This window comes from Ips typographus, linkage group LG1, assembly GCF_016097725.1.
Source record: "Ips typographus isolate SLU linkage group LG1, UJ_Ityp_2.0, whole genome shotgun sequence".
Classification (NCBI taxonomy): domain Eukaryota; kingdom Metazoa; phylum Arthropoda; class Insecta; order Coleoptera; family Curculionidae; genus Ips; species Ips typographus.
This window is the reverse complement of record NC_138422.1, coordinates 11,224,629-11,241,627: the sequence shown is the minus strand read 5'-3', so window position 1 is coordinate 11,241,627 and position 16,999 is coordinate 11,224,629. Positions and strand designations below refer to the sequence as shown.

The 16,999-nt window shown below is 33.8% G+C and overlaps 3 protein-coding genes across 11 annotated transcripts in view; 1 reads left to right on the top strand and 2 right to left on the bottom strand.

Annotated features, from left to right (window-relative positions):
- Positions 1–5,481, bottom strand: part of LOC145734523 (uncharacterized) — a 68,436-nt gene extending 62,955 nt beyond the window's left edge. Inside the window, exon 1 of the mRNA XM_081987957.1 lies at positions 5,472–5,481. The gene's annotated coding sequence lies outside the window, so the exon portion shown is untranslated. The remainder of the gene's footprint in view (positions 1–5,471) is intronic.
- Positions 1–16,999, bottom strand: part of LOC145734238 (uncharacterized) — a 102,601-nt gene that overhangs the window by 31,721 nt on the left and 53,881 nt on the right. For 8 of the 9 annotated variants that reach the window (XM_081987502.1, XM_081987551.1, XM_081987522.1 and 5 more), the window contains exons 2-3: positions 13,240–13,427; positions 3,895–3,986 (exon numbers count right to left, since the gene is read on the bottom strand). In XM_081987502.1, coding sequence (XP_081843628.1) covers positions 3,895–3,986; positions 13,240–13,427 — 280 coding nt within the window. The remainder of the gene's footprint in view (positions 1–3,894; positions 3,987–13,239; positions 13,428–16,999) is intronic. The other variant, XM_081987560.1, reaches the window with a different exon arrangement.
- The window catches only part of LOC145734534 (uncharacterized), a 36,560-nt gene that overhangs the window by 171 nt on the left and 19,390 nt on the right, over positions 1–16,999 (top strand). Inside the window, exon 2 of the transcript XR_014179437.1 lies at positions 12,897–12,949. The gene's annotated coding sequence lies outside the window, so the exon portion shown is untranslated. The remainder of the gene's footprint in view (positions 1–12,896; positions 12,950–16,999) is intronic.

Genomic DNA, 16,999 nt, shown 5'->3' with positions numbered 1-16,999 from the left:
TTTGCGTAGTTTTATTCGGCTTTGTAACTGGTACAACCTTGATTTTGAAACAAAAGCGATAGATTTGAATCGTATCATTTGATCGAGACAGCCCATTCAACTAAACTATACTCCAGAGTCTATAAAACTAACGCTCTGCCAGTGTAACTGCGTTTACCCGGCTCTAAGTTAAGGTGGTGTGGTAAGGGGGTAAACCTAGTCCACTGGGTGCAAAAAGTAATTCTGAACATTTTTGGTCTCTTACAAAATTTCCGAAACTCTAACCGTTTTCGAGATATTCGACTTTTTTTGGAAATAGCATAAAAACTTTGAAAATGTTGTATCTCCGCCTTAGGGTTTCAGCGACTGTAAACAGCTGAAAATGTTAAACTTTAGACGGCCACAGCAATAACAGAAGAATCGATTAAAAACACTATAAACAATCTGTCGAATAAGGATTTTTGAACTAAATAGTATATTCTATATTAAGAGCGGAAAGTATATATTTGCCGCTTGCACATGAAATTTGCAGCTTGAGGCGAAGCCGAACGCTGCAATCATGTAAAAGCGGCAAAAGTACTTTTGGCTCGAAATATAGACGATATTTTTTCGACGACTGCTGTGGGGTGGATTAGAAGGACAACTCACATCATTTTCGTCGCTCGAACTCATTGTCACCGATAAATCACTTTGACGGAATGTGGTTATTTCAAACAGGTATGTCAAGCGTTGTTATGGAAACGCCGAAAAAAGTTGGTGACTAGATTGTTAGTAGAAAGCGAAAACGCTCTAGAGCAGAAAATCTCTCTTTCTGCTCGCGCCCGGCAAATAACCCCTTTCTGCTTCTAAATGGAAGCGTACATGAGGTACTTTCAAAGTAAGTCGTCGAAAAATATTTTTAAGATCCTGATATATCGGAACTGGATTATTTTCAACGGAACACCCTGTTTTTTCGACTGAAATTTTGTTTTTAGTTTTGTTTAGGCCAAAATTTACACTTAGTTTAACATCAATTTTCTCTGGAACTCTTCGCTCGATTTCCTTCATATTTTTTATGTATTGCAGCTTGATTCTTCATGAATACATCTGCCTTATTACCATTTTTAAATGGTTTGTCTTTATGTCATATACAGGGACATATAAAGGAAGTAAGAAATTTTCGGTGTTTTTCGAAACACTGTGGATTGAACAACTGACAAGTGACATCAATCACTTTATAACATCAAATTGTGGCCCGTTGATTTCTGAACACTTTCATTTTTTATTCGCTCTGATATCTCAATTATTAGAAAAAGTACAGGGTTTCGAAGAAAAGGTGGATATTTATCATAATTTCACCAACATCCTTGACCGAATGGTACGACATGCTCTTGCAGAACATCTCGAATGTATCCATCTGCATTTAAAGCTCCATTAACAACCACCAACTCTGTTCGTGCCCCTAAGCACATTCCACTCCAGACCATCACTGAGCCTCCACCATAGAAGACAGTGGGAGTAAAAATAAGTTGTTCATCTTGTTCTCCTCAGGGGCGATATAACCTTTCCCTGCCGTAGATGGAATTAACACAAAATCGACTCTGATCAGCAAAGCCTAGTCTGGCCCCACGATTACGTCGCTGGAGTAATGGAGCTTTCTTTGTTCTATAGGCCTTCAAACCAACTTCCTTAAGGCTTCTGCTTATGGTCCGAGCATTTGTTCTTCTTCCAGTTTGCTTCTTAGTTGCGATACTGTTTTAGGCCTATTCAATAATGTTTGCAAGACTATGAATCTGTCATCTCTAGCCGTGGTTGAACGTTTTCTTCCTTGATCTCGTCTCTTCACATACTCTCCCGTTGGTCTCCAACGTCTTACATTACGATATATCATAAATTTTGATTTTCTTAACATGTCAATCAACGCGACAGCCTTCGCCACATCAGTAGAAGCCATATCACCCATGTTGGATTTTTAAGAATCAAAATGATGAATATTCTTGACTTTCGCTTGACAATGATCAATAACCATCCAATAACGTATAGCAAATTTGATTAGGAAACCACGGCAATAGATTACCTCTAAAACAGGTGTGAAAAAATAAGAGCAATATTCACATTTTCTTTGAAACCCTATATTTTCTTTAATAATTGAGATATCAGAGGGAATAAAATAAAGAAATGTTCAGAAAATAACGGGCTATAATTTGATGTTATAAACTGTTTGTCAATTCTCAGTTGTTCTCTCCACAGAGTGTCTTAAAGAGCACAGAAAATTCCTTACTTCTTTTTCGTCCCTGTATATGACATAAAGACAAACCATTTAAAAATCGTAAGAAGACAGATGTATTCATATAGAATCAAGCTACAATTCATAAAAACGATGATCAAAATCGAGTGAAGGATTGAAGAGGAAACTAATGTTAAACTAAATTTTGCCGGTGTGTGTATAATAAAAATTATTCACTGGTTAGGTTTAGGCTTCAAGACTTGGCATATTCTGCTTGTTTTGTTTGATTATTTATTTCATTTGTTGTAAAATAAATGTGTGCATCGAAGAACTAAATTATTGATTATTTTGTTGCGTAAATTGGGTTTTCTTCTTGTACCAAAAGTCAATTTGAGGCACTGATTGATGCATCTTGAAGCAAATTTAAAAAGGGCTTTTGCACAAAATTGATAAAATCAAGAATAGCAACAAAAACAAAATATGATAAATGACACGATCATTTTTCTCATGTCAATTTTCTGTCGATTATCAAAATAATTCGAGCATATTTGAGAGTTTTGAGACCATTTCTAGGGCAGAGTAAAACGGAAAAACTGTAAATCTGAAAACTACTATTTGTGCCTAGTACTTGCACCGAATCTTCTACAAGAAATATGATATTCTCTTATATTATGATATTAATTAGCACACTGTAAAAGTGTATATGTCTGACACAAAGGGACAACACAGAAACCATGCTTCAACAAACTTTTCAACAATTTTACACTTTTCTATGATTAAATAACTCTACATTTAACTGTTACATTTTAAACTCTGTTGAAAACAATATGAAAACTCCAACTTTTAATGTAAATCCAGTAAAACAGGAAAGCAACTTATAGGTTTTCGAGTAATCATTATTTTAGTTGTAGTAATCAAGTTTTGTAGTACAACTAATTGTCAATCACGTGTACTTCATCCTTCATCTAAAACAACGTTAAAGATATCAATCCATTTTAAGGTAAATTCACAAAACATATTTGTGATTGTGTGGTTAATGGCGCCCAACGTGGGACAAAAAAAAAATCACTTTCTAGCCAAAGAATTTGAATGGAACTTGAAAAAATAATGCGGGACCGTAAACTATTCGCATTGACCTCGTAGTTTAGAATGGAATGTTAATTCTTATGCCGTCGGGCCGGTTGAATGGGAAAGTTTCCGGGTGCCGTTGTTATTATTATTATTTGAGTGTGACAAAACCTTGCCTAAGACCTCTGCTCCGTCTCTTTGTACGCGATAACAATAATAATTGCAACACTCGCGGTTACTAGTGGCAGCACTTCCTGTAAACAACCAATTAGAATTTGTCTTGTCGTCGTGTGGGTGTTATTTCCTGCGGTTACGATTGGCGAAACAATGAATGGGATCCGCATGATACTACGCTTTTAGTTGGAAAGTTCGACATCCTTTCGGTTTCTCTGTTATTTAGGATTTTTTTAAATAAAGCAGTTGTTTTCGTGTGTAAACCCCCACTAAACAACGTTCTTCATCAAAAATTTCGCAAAAAAAAAACGTCAGGGAGAAGCTTTATTTGACACCCGAGTTATTTATACGTCTAGACGATGTGTTTGTTGCAAACGTGCCCACGTTTTGCCGTCGGAATGACACATGAATGTTTAATCAGTCTTTTACTTGAAGCTCGAATTTTTCAGGAAATGTGGAAGACTTACTGCGTGACTGTTGTCTGGATGTTCATGGCTATGTTAGTATCGAATGCGTCGAACCAGATCTCGCCAGGTCCTATTTCGCTCGATCTTCCCACCTAAAAGAAAATAGAGATCATTATTAGAAAGTTCAAAGAGAAGGAAAGTTTTAGATAATATAACTATATAGAAATGTCCCAATGTAATTTACTCCACGAATAATTTACGGAAAATGGTTAATTATTATTAACTTTCTTTTACAAAATGTTTTCAGAATTTTTAATCTTTTCTTCTATAAAATATTCTCTTACGCATCTTTTTAATGCTTGCTTTTTACCACAATCAAAAAATAAAATCTAAAGAATATTGTCTTCAAATTTAATTTGCACGAATAATTTCAAATTTTGTGGAATACATTTTTATTAACTATTAAGAATTAGGATAATTTCTATAGAAGTGACGGAATTGACCAACTGTAGCGACTAATTTCACGGTTTCTATAGAATGGAATAATGGACAAGCGAACTTGCCGTCTTAAAGTCACGCCAAACCAAACAAGTGTCAGTTTTTTTCCTAAAACACCTTTTCTGCGTGGAAAAGCTAAATTTTTACAGTTATAAAAGAGAAAGAAACACATTTATTTGGCATTTTACAGTTTCCAAATAATCCGAATTTCATAACAGCTCGAGACTTGCGACAAGATGCATAATCCTAATGAAACAATATTTCCTTTTTTGCCAAACTAACTCGTTTTGTTGTAATTTCTTGGCATAATTTTTCTAGGAGTTCTTCAAAGCAATTTCAGTCAGTATTAATCTACTATCACCTAATACAATTTGGCACACTTTTTGGATGATTCAGTCAGTTAAAGGTGGAAAGTCATGGGAATTATGATCTTTACGTAGAACATAACCAACTTGTGTGTGTTTATTTTTCGTATTTTTGAAAAACGTCTGAGCACAAATAGAACGAAAATTTCAAAACTAATTGGAGGATTGTCACAAAACTTCAAATTCGAAGATTCGGAACAACTTTTCTTACATTCCTCGTATATTGTCTGCTATTTAAAATAAAATGCAAAGTGGAGGTGTTGTTCATACTTTGAATAAAGCTGGAAACGACAAGTCTACACGTACATAATACCCCTTCACTTTTTATTTACATCCCAGAAATCTCTGAAATGTCAACATATTGACCCCGTTGATTATGATATAGCATTGATAAGAACTTAGAGCTCGAATCAGCTAAGAAAAGGCCACAGGCGTCATCAAACGATGATGTCACGATCTCTGTACGTCTCGCTTTAAATATTGCTGCTCTCGTTACTTTCCAAGTTGTTGCAGCCAGTCAGTGGCGTGCTATTATTTTATCAGTAAAATGAAACATTTTCGTCGTTTTTAATAAAGAAAATAAAAGACAACAAGTTTTTCAAAGGAATGGAAACTCCTTCTGCTTCTTTCTTCATAAATTGTAAGACGTTACTGACGATTTCACGGCCTTGGCTGTATATGATAACACCTTTCTTTCCAACCTTTTTGAAAGACATTTTGACAAAATAACGTTTTTTATTCATAACACTATGTGAACTTCAACTGCGACCATCAACAATACAACCAAAACACCAGACTAAAACGGAACCTAACCTAACCCCCTAAGTCTCCCTGTCCGCCACTACATTTTTTTAAACTTGGCAACACCGTTTAGAGTGCCTGCTAGTAAAAGCATATAAAAAGGTCCAAATGTCCCTGGCCGCTGCCGCATCTGTTTTAATTGTGTCCAAGTAAAAACCGTACTACGTTGCCAAGTGGCTTTTTGACCGCTTAACAATATATTTTCGGGAATATTTTAATAGGACGCCTCTGATTATATCTAATGCGACGGCAACTGTAGAAGGAGAAAGAAATAGTTTTAAAAACTGCGTCATTGATGATGCGGTGGCCTTTTCTCATCTGATTCGAGCTCTACAAGGTTTAAGGTTACAAGGCAAAATTAAAATATTTACAGAATGTCCTTAAAGGTTATATGTGCACTAGATGAATAATTTTGATTTTTAAAATAGTTTAAAAAATTACCGAAAAACAAAATTTGGTTTTATTAACTGGTATGAAATCAATAGTTGAAGTAAAGAAAAAATCCTCCTCTCTTCAACGACTAGTGACATGTTGACAAGTATAAATTCTTCATTTAAAAAAATAATTTTTTACATTATCCTCGTCCTGTATCTCTCTTAATATTTTTTGATTGTGAATTTGCCTCATTCGTTTTTTGATGAATTCTAACTCAACCTAACCTAAGTTTAATGTCTGTTTTGAAGTCACCTCGATGTTTGTCTTGATTAATGTTTTATAACAGACACATCTATCAAAAGTCCTAATTTCTGAAAGGTTTTCTTTCATACACATTTACCATAACTGCTTACTCATAAAAATAATGAACCATATGTCAATGGTCTGAAAAAATCAGTTTCTAAATCTTGAATGTTTGTATATCAAAATCGCAAGTGTTTATTTTATTTCTGTACAATAACTCGCAACTAGCATGATAATAATGCAGAATGCAATTTGGCAATAATGTCTTTGGATCCGGGCCATTTTTCATACAATAATAAACCAGTAAACATGTTACAAGCCTGAATCACTCCTGTTTAGAAAAGAAAAGCCTTGCATTTTTAAATATTTCTTGAATTGTTGCACACGTGTTTTGGCTACTCACTATGTAAATTTATTTACAAAAATGACGTCCGGTGTCAATGTGACAGTTGGTCAAATGACCTGATTGACGGTTTGTCAGGTGGCACAGGTTCATTCTGTAAATAATTTGATCAAATTACAGGTTGTGTGTATGCTTCTTGCCGTCTATTTACTATAATTTGTACAGGGTGAGTCATCGATAGAGTAAAGTTCTTTATCTCATTTGTTTGGAGAAATACAAAACAAATTTGAATACAAGAGTTTTAGAGAATATTAAGATGCATAATTTAAAATTACTTTATAATATACAGGGTGGTTGATAAAGACGTGACATGTAAAATATTAGTTTTTTTAAATAGAACCCCCTATTTTTTAAACATTTTTAGATTCTCCATGGAATTCTAAAAATATTTTGTTACTAATGTCATATACCTAAACCTAATAGTTTATCTAATATTTCAATTTTTTCAAAAAATTATTACTTTTCACTATGACGAAAAATTAACTGTATCCACATTGTTTCTAAAGGTAGAATGCTTATATTTGGTACGAACGTTCTATAGAGACGACAACAAAGATTTATCCAAATGAACTTGCATTAGAGGCTACAGGGCGTTCAATTTTTTAAAATCTATTTTGGCTAATTCAACTTAAGAAATTTCGATTTTTTATTTTTATTTCTTTTTCTAATAGCTTTTACGATATACTTAAACTTTTATTAAGTATGTCATATACCTAGTTTTAATAGTCTGCGATTTATTTACATTTTTTAACTTTTACCTTTGTTTTTAGTTATATTAACTAAACTAAAATCTGAGCATAGCCTTTGACATATCAGTTGAGTAAGAATAAACATTTTAAATTGTTGAAACTGACGTAAAAAATAAAACATTTATGTTTTTTTATTTAAAAAATATATGGATTTTCTAGAATCATTTTTATATACGCTTTTGGAAAAACTAACAAAAATAAGTCAAAATAAGTAATAATAGTTTTTTAACTTTTACTTATTTTAGGTCAAAGTTTGACGACACGTGCATATTTGGTTTGTAAGTAATTTAGATATAAACTTACGTAAAAGTAGTAAAAAATTATAAATAAATCGCAAACTATTAAAATTCGGTGTAAATGTATGGGAAAAGCTATAAGAAAAAATAATAACACAGGGTGTTCCATTTAAAAGAATCAAAATTTCTTAAGTTGAACTAATCAAAATAGATTTAAAAAAACTGAAAGCCCTGTAGCATCTAGCGCAAGTTTATTTGCATAAATCTTTTATGTTGTGTCTATAGAACGTTCGTACCAAATATGGGTATTCTACCTTTAGAAACAATGTCGATACAGTCAATTTTCCGTCATAGTAAAAAGTAATTAGACATTATTAACAAAATATTCTTAGAATTCCATGGAGAATCTAAAAATGTTTAAAAAAATAGGGGGTTCTATTTGAAAAAACTAATATTTTAAATGCCACGTCTTTATGAACCACCCTGTATATTCAAAAGTAATTTTAAATTATGCATCGTAATATTCTCTAAAACTTTTGTGTTTAACATTTTCTCCAAACAAATGAGATAATGAACTTTACTCTATCAATGACTAACCCTGTACTGGGTCTCTAGAATTTTGCTGTTTCGAAAAATGGTAAAACGTTATTAAATTGAGGAAAATGTATCAGAAAAAAGTGTTTTTAGTCGTTCACAGCAGCGTGTATTTGTTAGTTTCAACATTTCAGTGTTTTTTTTTTGTATTTCAATACACACCTTTCACATTAAGTTTTGTTTTGATGTCGAAAATGCATTTCAGTTTTGCAGGGTTATCTGGAAAATAAGAAAAAATTTGGCAAAATTCATTCGTCACCTTGTTGCCGTCTTGTTTCCGACTCGAGAAAACTGGGACAATCTAGTAAACACTCAAAGATTTTCGCCAGCTGTTCCATCTTTGCTACAATTGCTACCTCAACATTACTTATTATCGTAATAAGTATTCCACTTTTTTAGTGAAATTACAAACAGAATTTTTGTTTACGTTTTTGATCGGCGTTTAGCGAAGAAAATTAGCAACATCAGAAGTTGTTAAGTAAAACAAAACACAAAAACCAAGAAAAAAGCGTAGACATACAGTTCTAATTAAAATAAGAAAGTTCTACTTTCGGTATAACCATCATTTTAAAAATATTTAAAAAAAATCTACGATGACTTACGGGCGATGCAACTTTGTTGCACTAAAGCAGGTTTTACACCAAAAGTTTTAATTTAAAGAAGTTGGAAACACTTATTTTATCAAATTTTATGCCTCAAATAAAATTTTCAAACATGAACTGAAACATGAAATGAATTTAAAATTCATGAACTTCTTGGAGCATAAAGTGATTTGATTTTACACTTATCAAACTTTTATGTCAAAGCTGTCAATGAAAACAGTTTGATCAACCAAACCAAGTGAATTTAGTGTTTAGGTCAGAGGTTCCCAAACATTTTTGTCTCATAGACCACTTTATAAATTTTGCTGATTTTGGTGGACCCCCTGAAGCTACATTCATACCATATTCTCAAAACTCAACAAAAAAATTTGAAGATTAGGTCTATGGAATTTTGTGTTGCGGCTGAGTTTCAACAACGATTAACAGTTTTCGAAAAAAAAAAAGTGAAAATTAATTGGTTAATTAATTATTAATTGATTGTGCTGTGAATGGATGTTAAGAAAGTAAAGTAGATCATTGAAAAAAGTGATTTCATCCAACTTCACTTTTTTACTGCTACTCACAGCACAAGAAACCAATAGAATCCCATTTATAAATAATGTAACCTTCCATTCGGAGTGTTAAAATAAAAAGGAAAATAGTATGTATGTTTTCTTTTGTTGTATTTACTCATAAATGTAATTATTACACTGTTATTATGGTTATCATATTACATTGTAAACAGTTAAACAGAAAAATGTTTGTGTATTGTTTATGTATTGAATTCTGCAGCTCTCACTCTAACTTTTTTATTTTTGTTTGTTTGCAGTTGGCATTACGCAAAACGGCAAGTTTGATAAAATAAGTTGGACGAAAATAGAACTAAAAATAGTCTTATTCGGTAAAAAATTTGACATAAAATTTCGTTTTACACTGATAAAATTCGTCCTTGAAGCAGCTTCATGAATAAATTCATGAATTTCTTTGACATCAAAGCGCGTTGTAAATCCTGCTCAACAAAAAGAAGAGTTTGTAAGCTAAAATAGGTGCGGAAAAGTGACTTTTAATCACGCGTGCAGAAAAAACAATAATATCTGAATGACAGTAATTAATGTTTACACGTGTTTTTTTTACAAAGGCGTCGTAAAAACTAAGAAGACAAACGACGACCTCGACATTGATTTTATTGCCGGCAAAAAATATGAGTCGGTAATAATAATAAGTGGCGCTCGTGGACTGTCGTGGAGTATGTACCATACTTTATCGCGATCGCGTTTTACGATTCCGTTCAAATGTCAAGTTTAAGGTCGTAAAATCCATTTAATTTTAGTAAAATCGTCCCGGACCGTAGTACACAATCCGGACCAGTGGATTTTTAATCGTTTTTGGAGAGCGGCGCCAACGATGGAACAATGAGCTGTCCGAACGGTTTTTATACGCTCTGAACGCGAAGAATTCCGTGTTTTTTTTTCGCATTCCCAACAATCACAGTTTTGTGGTTGCGAGAAATCCGCAACGAATTGTTAGATTACCATAATCCAAGTCCAATTTTCGTCAATTCGTCTGTAACGGTTAGCAACTCAATTAGCATAATAATATCTAAAGTGTCACATACATTCCGAGCGTTGTCGTTATATGCGGCAATTAAGAACACATTTTGGAATCTACTCGTACAAGTATCGTAAACAACACGTTTTATTCTCGAAAACTCGATAAACCTACTCGTATTAAAATCCGTAATTTTGGTTTCTGGCTCTCGCACACGTTCCGAACGAAAACAGGCTTGTCCCGAATCGGGAAAACCTCTATTTCTGTTTCGATTTCTGGAAGCTTTGAAGTTAATCCCCTTCGTATTTTATCGAAAAGCCATCCGGATTATCCACGTGTTTTCTCAATCTTCTCGAAAACGTTAGCGACCGAATAAAATTGTTTACGACAATTTTAATGGAATCCCAGCAAAATAAACATTGTTTTCAAGTGGTTGTGTGACTTGCAGTGTAGTTTAATGTCAAAGAAATTGATCAATTTATTCATAAATCAGCTTCAAATTTTATCAGAGCAATTTCAAATTTACCTTCAAATAATTTTAAGTAATATGTTTTTTTTCAACTTGTTTGATCACACTTTGCTGTTTTGTTTGTTGCCAATCCTTGAAAACGAAAAAAGTTAACTTTTTTGTTTTCGGCACTGTAATTACAACAAAAACAACAAATATCAGTATAGTTAAAAGTTGCTACAAATAAGCCACTATCTTAACGGGTTTTGCCATAAGAACTGAGAGTAATTAAAATTTAAAAAAATGACATTTTATTTGTTACTAAACAAATTAAGAAACTATATACTTTTTCAAAGATAATTTTCACATTTGCAGTTTGTTGTAAAAGTCATCTTTAGAAGGTGAAAATATTTCATTTCCTCCATGTCTCAAAATGCTTTAATTAAAAATTGCAAAATCAACAAATCATTAAGGATTAAATTTACTTGAAATAAGCCACTATCTTAATGGGTTTTGCCATAAGAACTGTGAATAGTTTGAAGCAAAAATGGACTCAAACGACTTCTCCTAAATCTTTTTTTATAAATAAATGAAGACACTACGCATTTTTCAAATGTGATTTTCAAGTTTTTGAAAGTTTATTTAGAAGTTTTAAATATTTAATTTTCTGCATGTTAAAAAAACGCACTGACTTGAACTGAACTCCTATTTTAGGAACAGCTCGTTTTCCTAACCTAAAATCCATTCCAAGTAACAACTAATTTAGCAGTCAAAAGTCAGAGAATCAGTCAAAGCTATAGAAATCATTATTTGGGTAGGTACAGTTATTCAGGATGATTTTGAATTTTTAAGTACAGGGTGTCCCAATAAGCCGTGCACGCGGCTCTTTCTCAAAAACTATACATATAGTATGGCTACAAAAAAAAATTTAGCTTTCTTTAGCTTTCTAAATCCACCGCTAGGGGGCGTTTCGATACCACTAAAATGAAAAAAAGAAGAGTATAGTAAAAATCTCATAAAAGTAATCTCCTATTCTCTACGAAGAATTTTCCTATTTAACTATTTTTTCTATCTCTTCAAATAAAGTGGCGGGAGAAGTCCAAAGTTTGCTTTGAAAGAAATGAAATATCTCGAAAACGGCTAATCGTAAAAACTTCTTTTTTGCGGCATTTTAAAGAGCATTTTCTGTCCTGTAGAATGTCCCAATTGTGTTCAATTTAGTTTTCGGTCTTTTCGATAGAGGGCGTTTGTACAAAAATTGCACTTTCATCTTAGATATCTCGAAAAAATCAAATGCAATGGTATAGCTTCCTATTACTTATTCCATAAGCAATCAGATTATCTATCGTTGTGTATAAAAAAAAATGTTTTTTTTTTCGTTGTCTGAATCAAAACGGAATTGCGTGTACTAATAACTGCCATTATAACCAAACCTTATGCAACATATAGTATTCTAATTTGATTTATAATGTAATGTTTATCTGTAAAAAGGCTATTCTTAACGATTTTTCAATAATATCTCAAAATAGATAGAGTACTGCAGTTTTCACACAACGATAGATAATCTGATTGCTTATGGAATAGGTAATAAAAAGCTACCTTTGCATTTAATTTTTTCGAGATATTTAAGATGAAAGTGCAATTTTTGTAAAAACGCCCTCTATCGAAAAGACCGAAAACTAAATGGAACATTGTTTTGGGACACTCTACAGGACAGAAAATGCTCTTTAAAATGCCGCAAAAACGAAGTTTCTACGATTAGTCGTTTTCGAGATATTTCATTTCTTTCAAAGCAAACTTTGGACTACTCCCATCACTTTATTTGAAGAGATAGAAAAAAAAGTTAAATAGGAAAATTCTTGGTAGAGAATAGGTGATTACTTTTATGAGATTTTTACTATACCTTTCCGTTTAAATTTTCAGAATTTTTGGACATTTTTCAATTTTGTGTAATTTGTAAATTTTAAAATGTCTCATACCACACTTTTTCTTCCTCAAAATTTGATTTTAGCGCCCAACGTAGACCTAAAACTAGCAAACTATTAAACGCATTTTCGAAATCAACGAACATTTTTCTGTACCGCACTATCAAAGACAAAAACAATCATCAACTCAACAACTAACAATAACGAAGCTTAATAAATTATTATGTTTGTTACAGGCTCCAAGGAATGTTCCCACGAGATGTTATTGTTGATCCATCGCTTCATTAAGGTAGGTTTTTAAATAGCGCGTGTTTTTTCTTGATATCTTGTACTGTCATAGAAAGTTGGCAAATTTAAATTCGGCCCTGAGGTCGTTGGTTTCTTTTAAGCTTCGCTAGAAACCGACAAAAAAGTTATTCTCTGATGGTTATGCAAGATTTTGTCAGACAACAACAAAAAAATTGATGTACTATTACGACGCTACATTGCTGCCACTGTTTTCAGAGTGTCATTTGTACACTTTAATTTGAACACCCGGTACATTACAAACTTTTTTTTTGACAAGCAAAATGTACTCACCTCGAGGTAGAAAAAGTTCTTCAAATTGCCACAGGTCCGTACATTGGTTAAGAAAATTTCAATCAATTGTGGTATAGGCTCGTCAATCTTGAGCATGGTCAGGGTCCTCTCGGTCAAACAGAGCTGATACAATCCCGTTCTGCCCTCTCCCAACCCTCGATTGCACATAGACACTTGCCATACAAATTCTGAAACCACAAAAAAAGCGCAGTTGCATAAATGTTTCCGAGTTTGATCCGTAGTCAAATATTTAAACTGTGCATTTTGTTTGTCAAGCGGATTTAATCGTAATCAACAAAACAAAGTACAATTGGAAAGTTTTCCCTTTAAAACGGCGCTGCACGATATAATCTGAACAGTGTTTTAATTTATTGGCGGTCTGATTGACAGGCGAAACAATGTTTCGAGCCAAACAAGTTTCAGAATTAAATAACAACACTCTAGAACGCCGTAAATATGATTGCAAACGACGATAGTTATTTTAATTGATATTTTTCTTCAACTGATTTACTTTCAGACATTCATAAATCGTATACAAAGCAGCTTATTCGAAAAATATATTACGTCGCTATGAGACTAAATGAGCAATCGACCCCTCCTCTAGCCTCTAAAATTCGGAAATAAATACACCCAATGAAATCATAGAGCAGAACGGACAAATTTGTTTTTGGTATAAACAGGGCAGCCTGCCAACATCTCTAAACTGACGAACTCCGCCTTTACGAGATAACGTTCCGCCCAAAATGTGACAGGCAATCCAAATATAATAATGTTCTAGCCAACGTCGCACTTCTTCGGCGACGATCCGGCAACGTCGTCTCGCCAACTAAATCATTCATGTTTTGCATGGCCGTATATTATTCTCAAAAGTTTCTAAGCAAACACCACATTAAATAAGACAATGCAAGAGACAAAAACAAGTCTAAATATAGTCACGGTATCGAAGAACCTGCGACTATTAATATGTTAAATAGTTTTGTTTGATTCGAATTCAGAATCGCGCAAACACACAAAGACTAAAGCCGCGAAACTCGCAGCCAGATGTTACGTTAAGCTCGGGTGTTTGCAAATTAGCAATTAACCAGTAGGTTTGTTAAGGTGTATTATGTTCCGCACCTGAATACACTTTTCTTTAATCTCAATTTCAAAGCTGTAACGATACTGTGAAATGCGGTCTGTCAAACCCAGAAGTCTCTATTTATAGTTTGGCTCAAATTGGATGTCATTTTATATTTTTGAATCTACATATATACTGAATACAGGGTATTCCATATGTTTCGAAACGGTCTAAGTTTTTCCACAAGGTTAAAGTTACAAAGATGGATTTTTGAAATATCCTCCTCCTCCTCTTTCCATTATCCTCCAAAGGATGTAGTGACACCATTTATATTTGATTCAGCAGTTGATTCCATGCTTGCCTATCCTGACCAATCCTTTCGGCATCATGTAGTCTCATGTTTATTAAGGGTTTTGTTTGGTCTACCCATCTAGTTGGAGATCTGCCTCTTGAGCGTTTGCCTTCTACTTTCCCTTCTATGATTAGTCATTCCATTGTTCCTGATCTTCTAGCTATATGCCCAAGGTACTGCAAATACATGCGGTTTATTATGTTTAGCAGCCTTTCCATATTTTATTTAGCTTGGTAGTCCGCCGTTCTTTGCTTTCACATTTCCCAGTGTTGGTAATCAAGGAACCAAGATAACTGAAATTGATCTGCAATTTCTGACATTTGTGGAGAATTGTTGTTTTATTAACTATCATTATTTTCATTTTAGATTTGTTTATTTTTAAGCCATACTTTTCGCTAATAACTGACAGTCTGCTTATAATTTCCGTTATTTCTGGTATTGTTGACGCTATGATCAGTGTGTCGTCGGCGTAACGGAGGTTGTTAATCCGCCTTCCACCAACTGGTATTCCGCCTTGCTACTCATCTAGAACCTCTCTCATGACGTCACTGTCTAACTCCTGCAGTCGTTTTGAAGATCCCCGAGTAAATCCCGTCGATTTCTGACTAGAGGTTGCGCACCAGTTGAACCAGGTGTTTTGGGGTTCCCATTTCCTCCATTATGGTCCAAAGGTAGCTCAGCTCCAGTTTACTTTATCAAATGCTTTTTGATAGTCTACAAAGCAGAGGTACATTGAGATATTAAATTCTCTAGCTTTTTCAATAAGTTGCCTGGGGGCCTATTCTTGAAAGCAGGGAACATAATTCTCAAGAGAAGTGTTGATAGAATCTGACAGAAGAAGCTGACAATGGCGCGTTCCTCTCACATTCTACAGGTCTTTCTCTTGATAATTCCCTTCTTTCGTTTCAAGAATACGCACCCTGGCATTTAATATTTGTTCCCTAGTTCCATTTCCTGGGACAAAACCTGCTTGTTCCTCTGAGAGCTGCGGGAAAAGAAATGGTTTAAGACGGTTATGTATGATATGGAGGAAGATCTCACTAGCGTGGGAGATAAGAGAAACCGTTTTGTACAATGAATAAAAAAATGTAAACATAGCAGGAAGGAGCAATAGCAATCAAAGAGGGGGACAGAAACAAGGGGGAGGGGGGGGGGAGTAATATGGCGGCCGTCAACTTCCGGTTGGCACTATAAAACACTATTATTATTGTCCACTGTACAACTTAATTTAAATTTGCAAAACTCAACTGTTAAAGAACCACAAACAAACAAAACAAACTAACACTATACTACAACAAATACAAACAACAAATTTTTGCGGGTTTGAAACTACAAACTTTCAATGACTTTGCGGCAATTCAACTGCGCAGTAGGCGAATGCGCAATCAAAGATGGTGGACTTCCGTCCCCCTCGCTTAATGCACAAACGGGTTATAATTTGTATTATTGTTACCTCCTGATACTTGTTCTTCTTACTCATTGGTTTTGTAGTTGTTGCATTCCAAGGGCAAACCTTTTTTGAATTTTGGAAAATTGGAACAGCGACTCTCCCCAACAGCCACTGTCCTGTTTTCCATAAAAGGTTACAGATTTTGTGAAAGATTTCCGTTCCCTCCTTGCCCAGAGCCTTTAGGACCTCTGCCGTTATTTGATCCGCACCTGGTAATTTTTTGTTTCGGAGAAGTTTTATGGCATGTTCAACTTCCGATCTTAGTATCTCAGCCTCTTGAGTGGTATTTATTTCTTCTGAAATTTGTTCTAAATTACCTTTGTAAAGTTTTTCACAGTAAACTTTCCAAACTTCTGCTATACCATTGGCGTTGTTTATAATTTCTTCCTCCTCAATGTTTCTCAGGTTTCCGACAGACCGCTACGATGTGGTCATTATTTGAAATATCACGTAAGGTTAAAAAATCTATCTCTTGATAGTCATTGCTAAATTTTTAGGACCTGGGTCTTTGGACCAGCGACATCCACCCCCATTTTTTTTAATGGATCGGTTATAGTTTTAATAAATTTTTATCTTTCTACCAAAATTCCTATAATCAGAAGTTAAGGTTTAACAAAGTTTTATCCAGCCAGTTTTGATAAATCTGAGTTTAAATTATGAAGAAAGAACAACACGTTTTATCGTTGACTAAAAACCCTGTTAATATCTAATTAGAAGGTGGATTAGGGATGACTTTTTGATCTTTCAAAATAGGTTAACAATTCGTGTCAAACATGTGTCAAGTTACATTACAAGTTGAATAGAAAATGGTTCAATTACATAAAAGAGAACGAGTAACATTACTCGTGATTTTATTTGTCTTTACTCGTCTTTAAACTCAGATTTCTCGAAACTGCCTGAA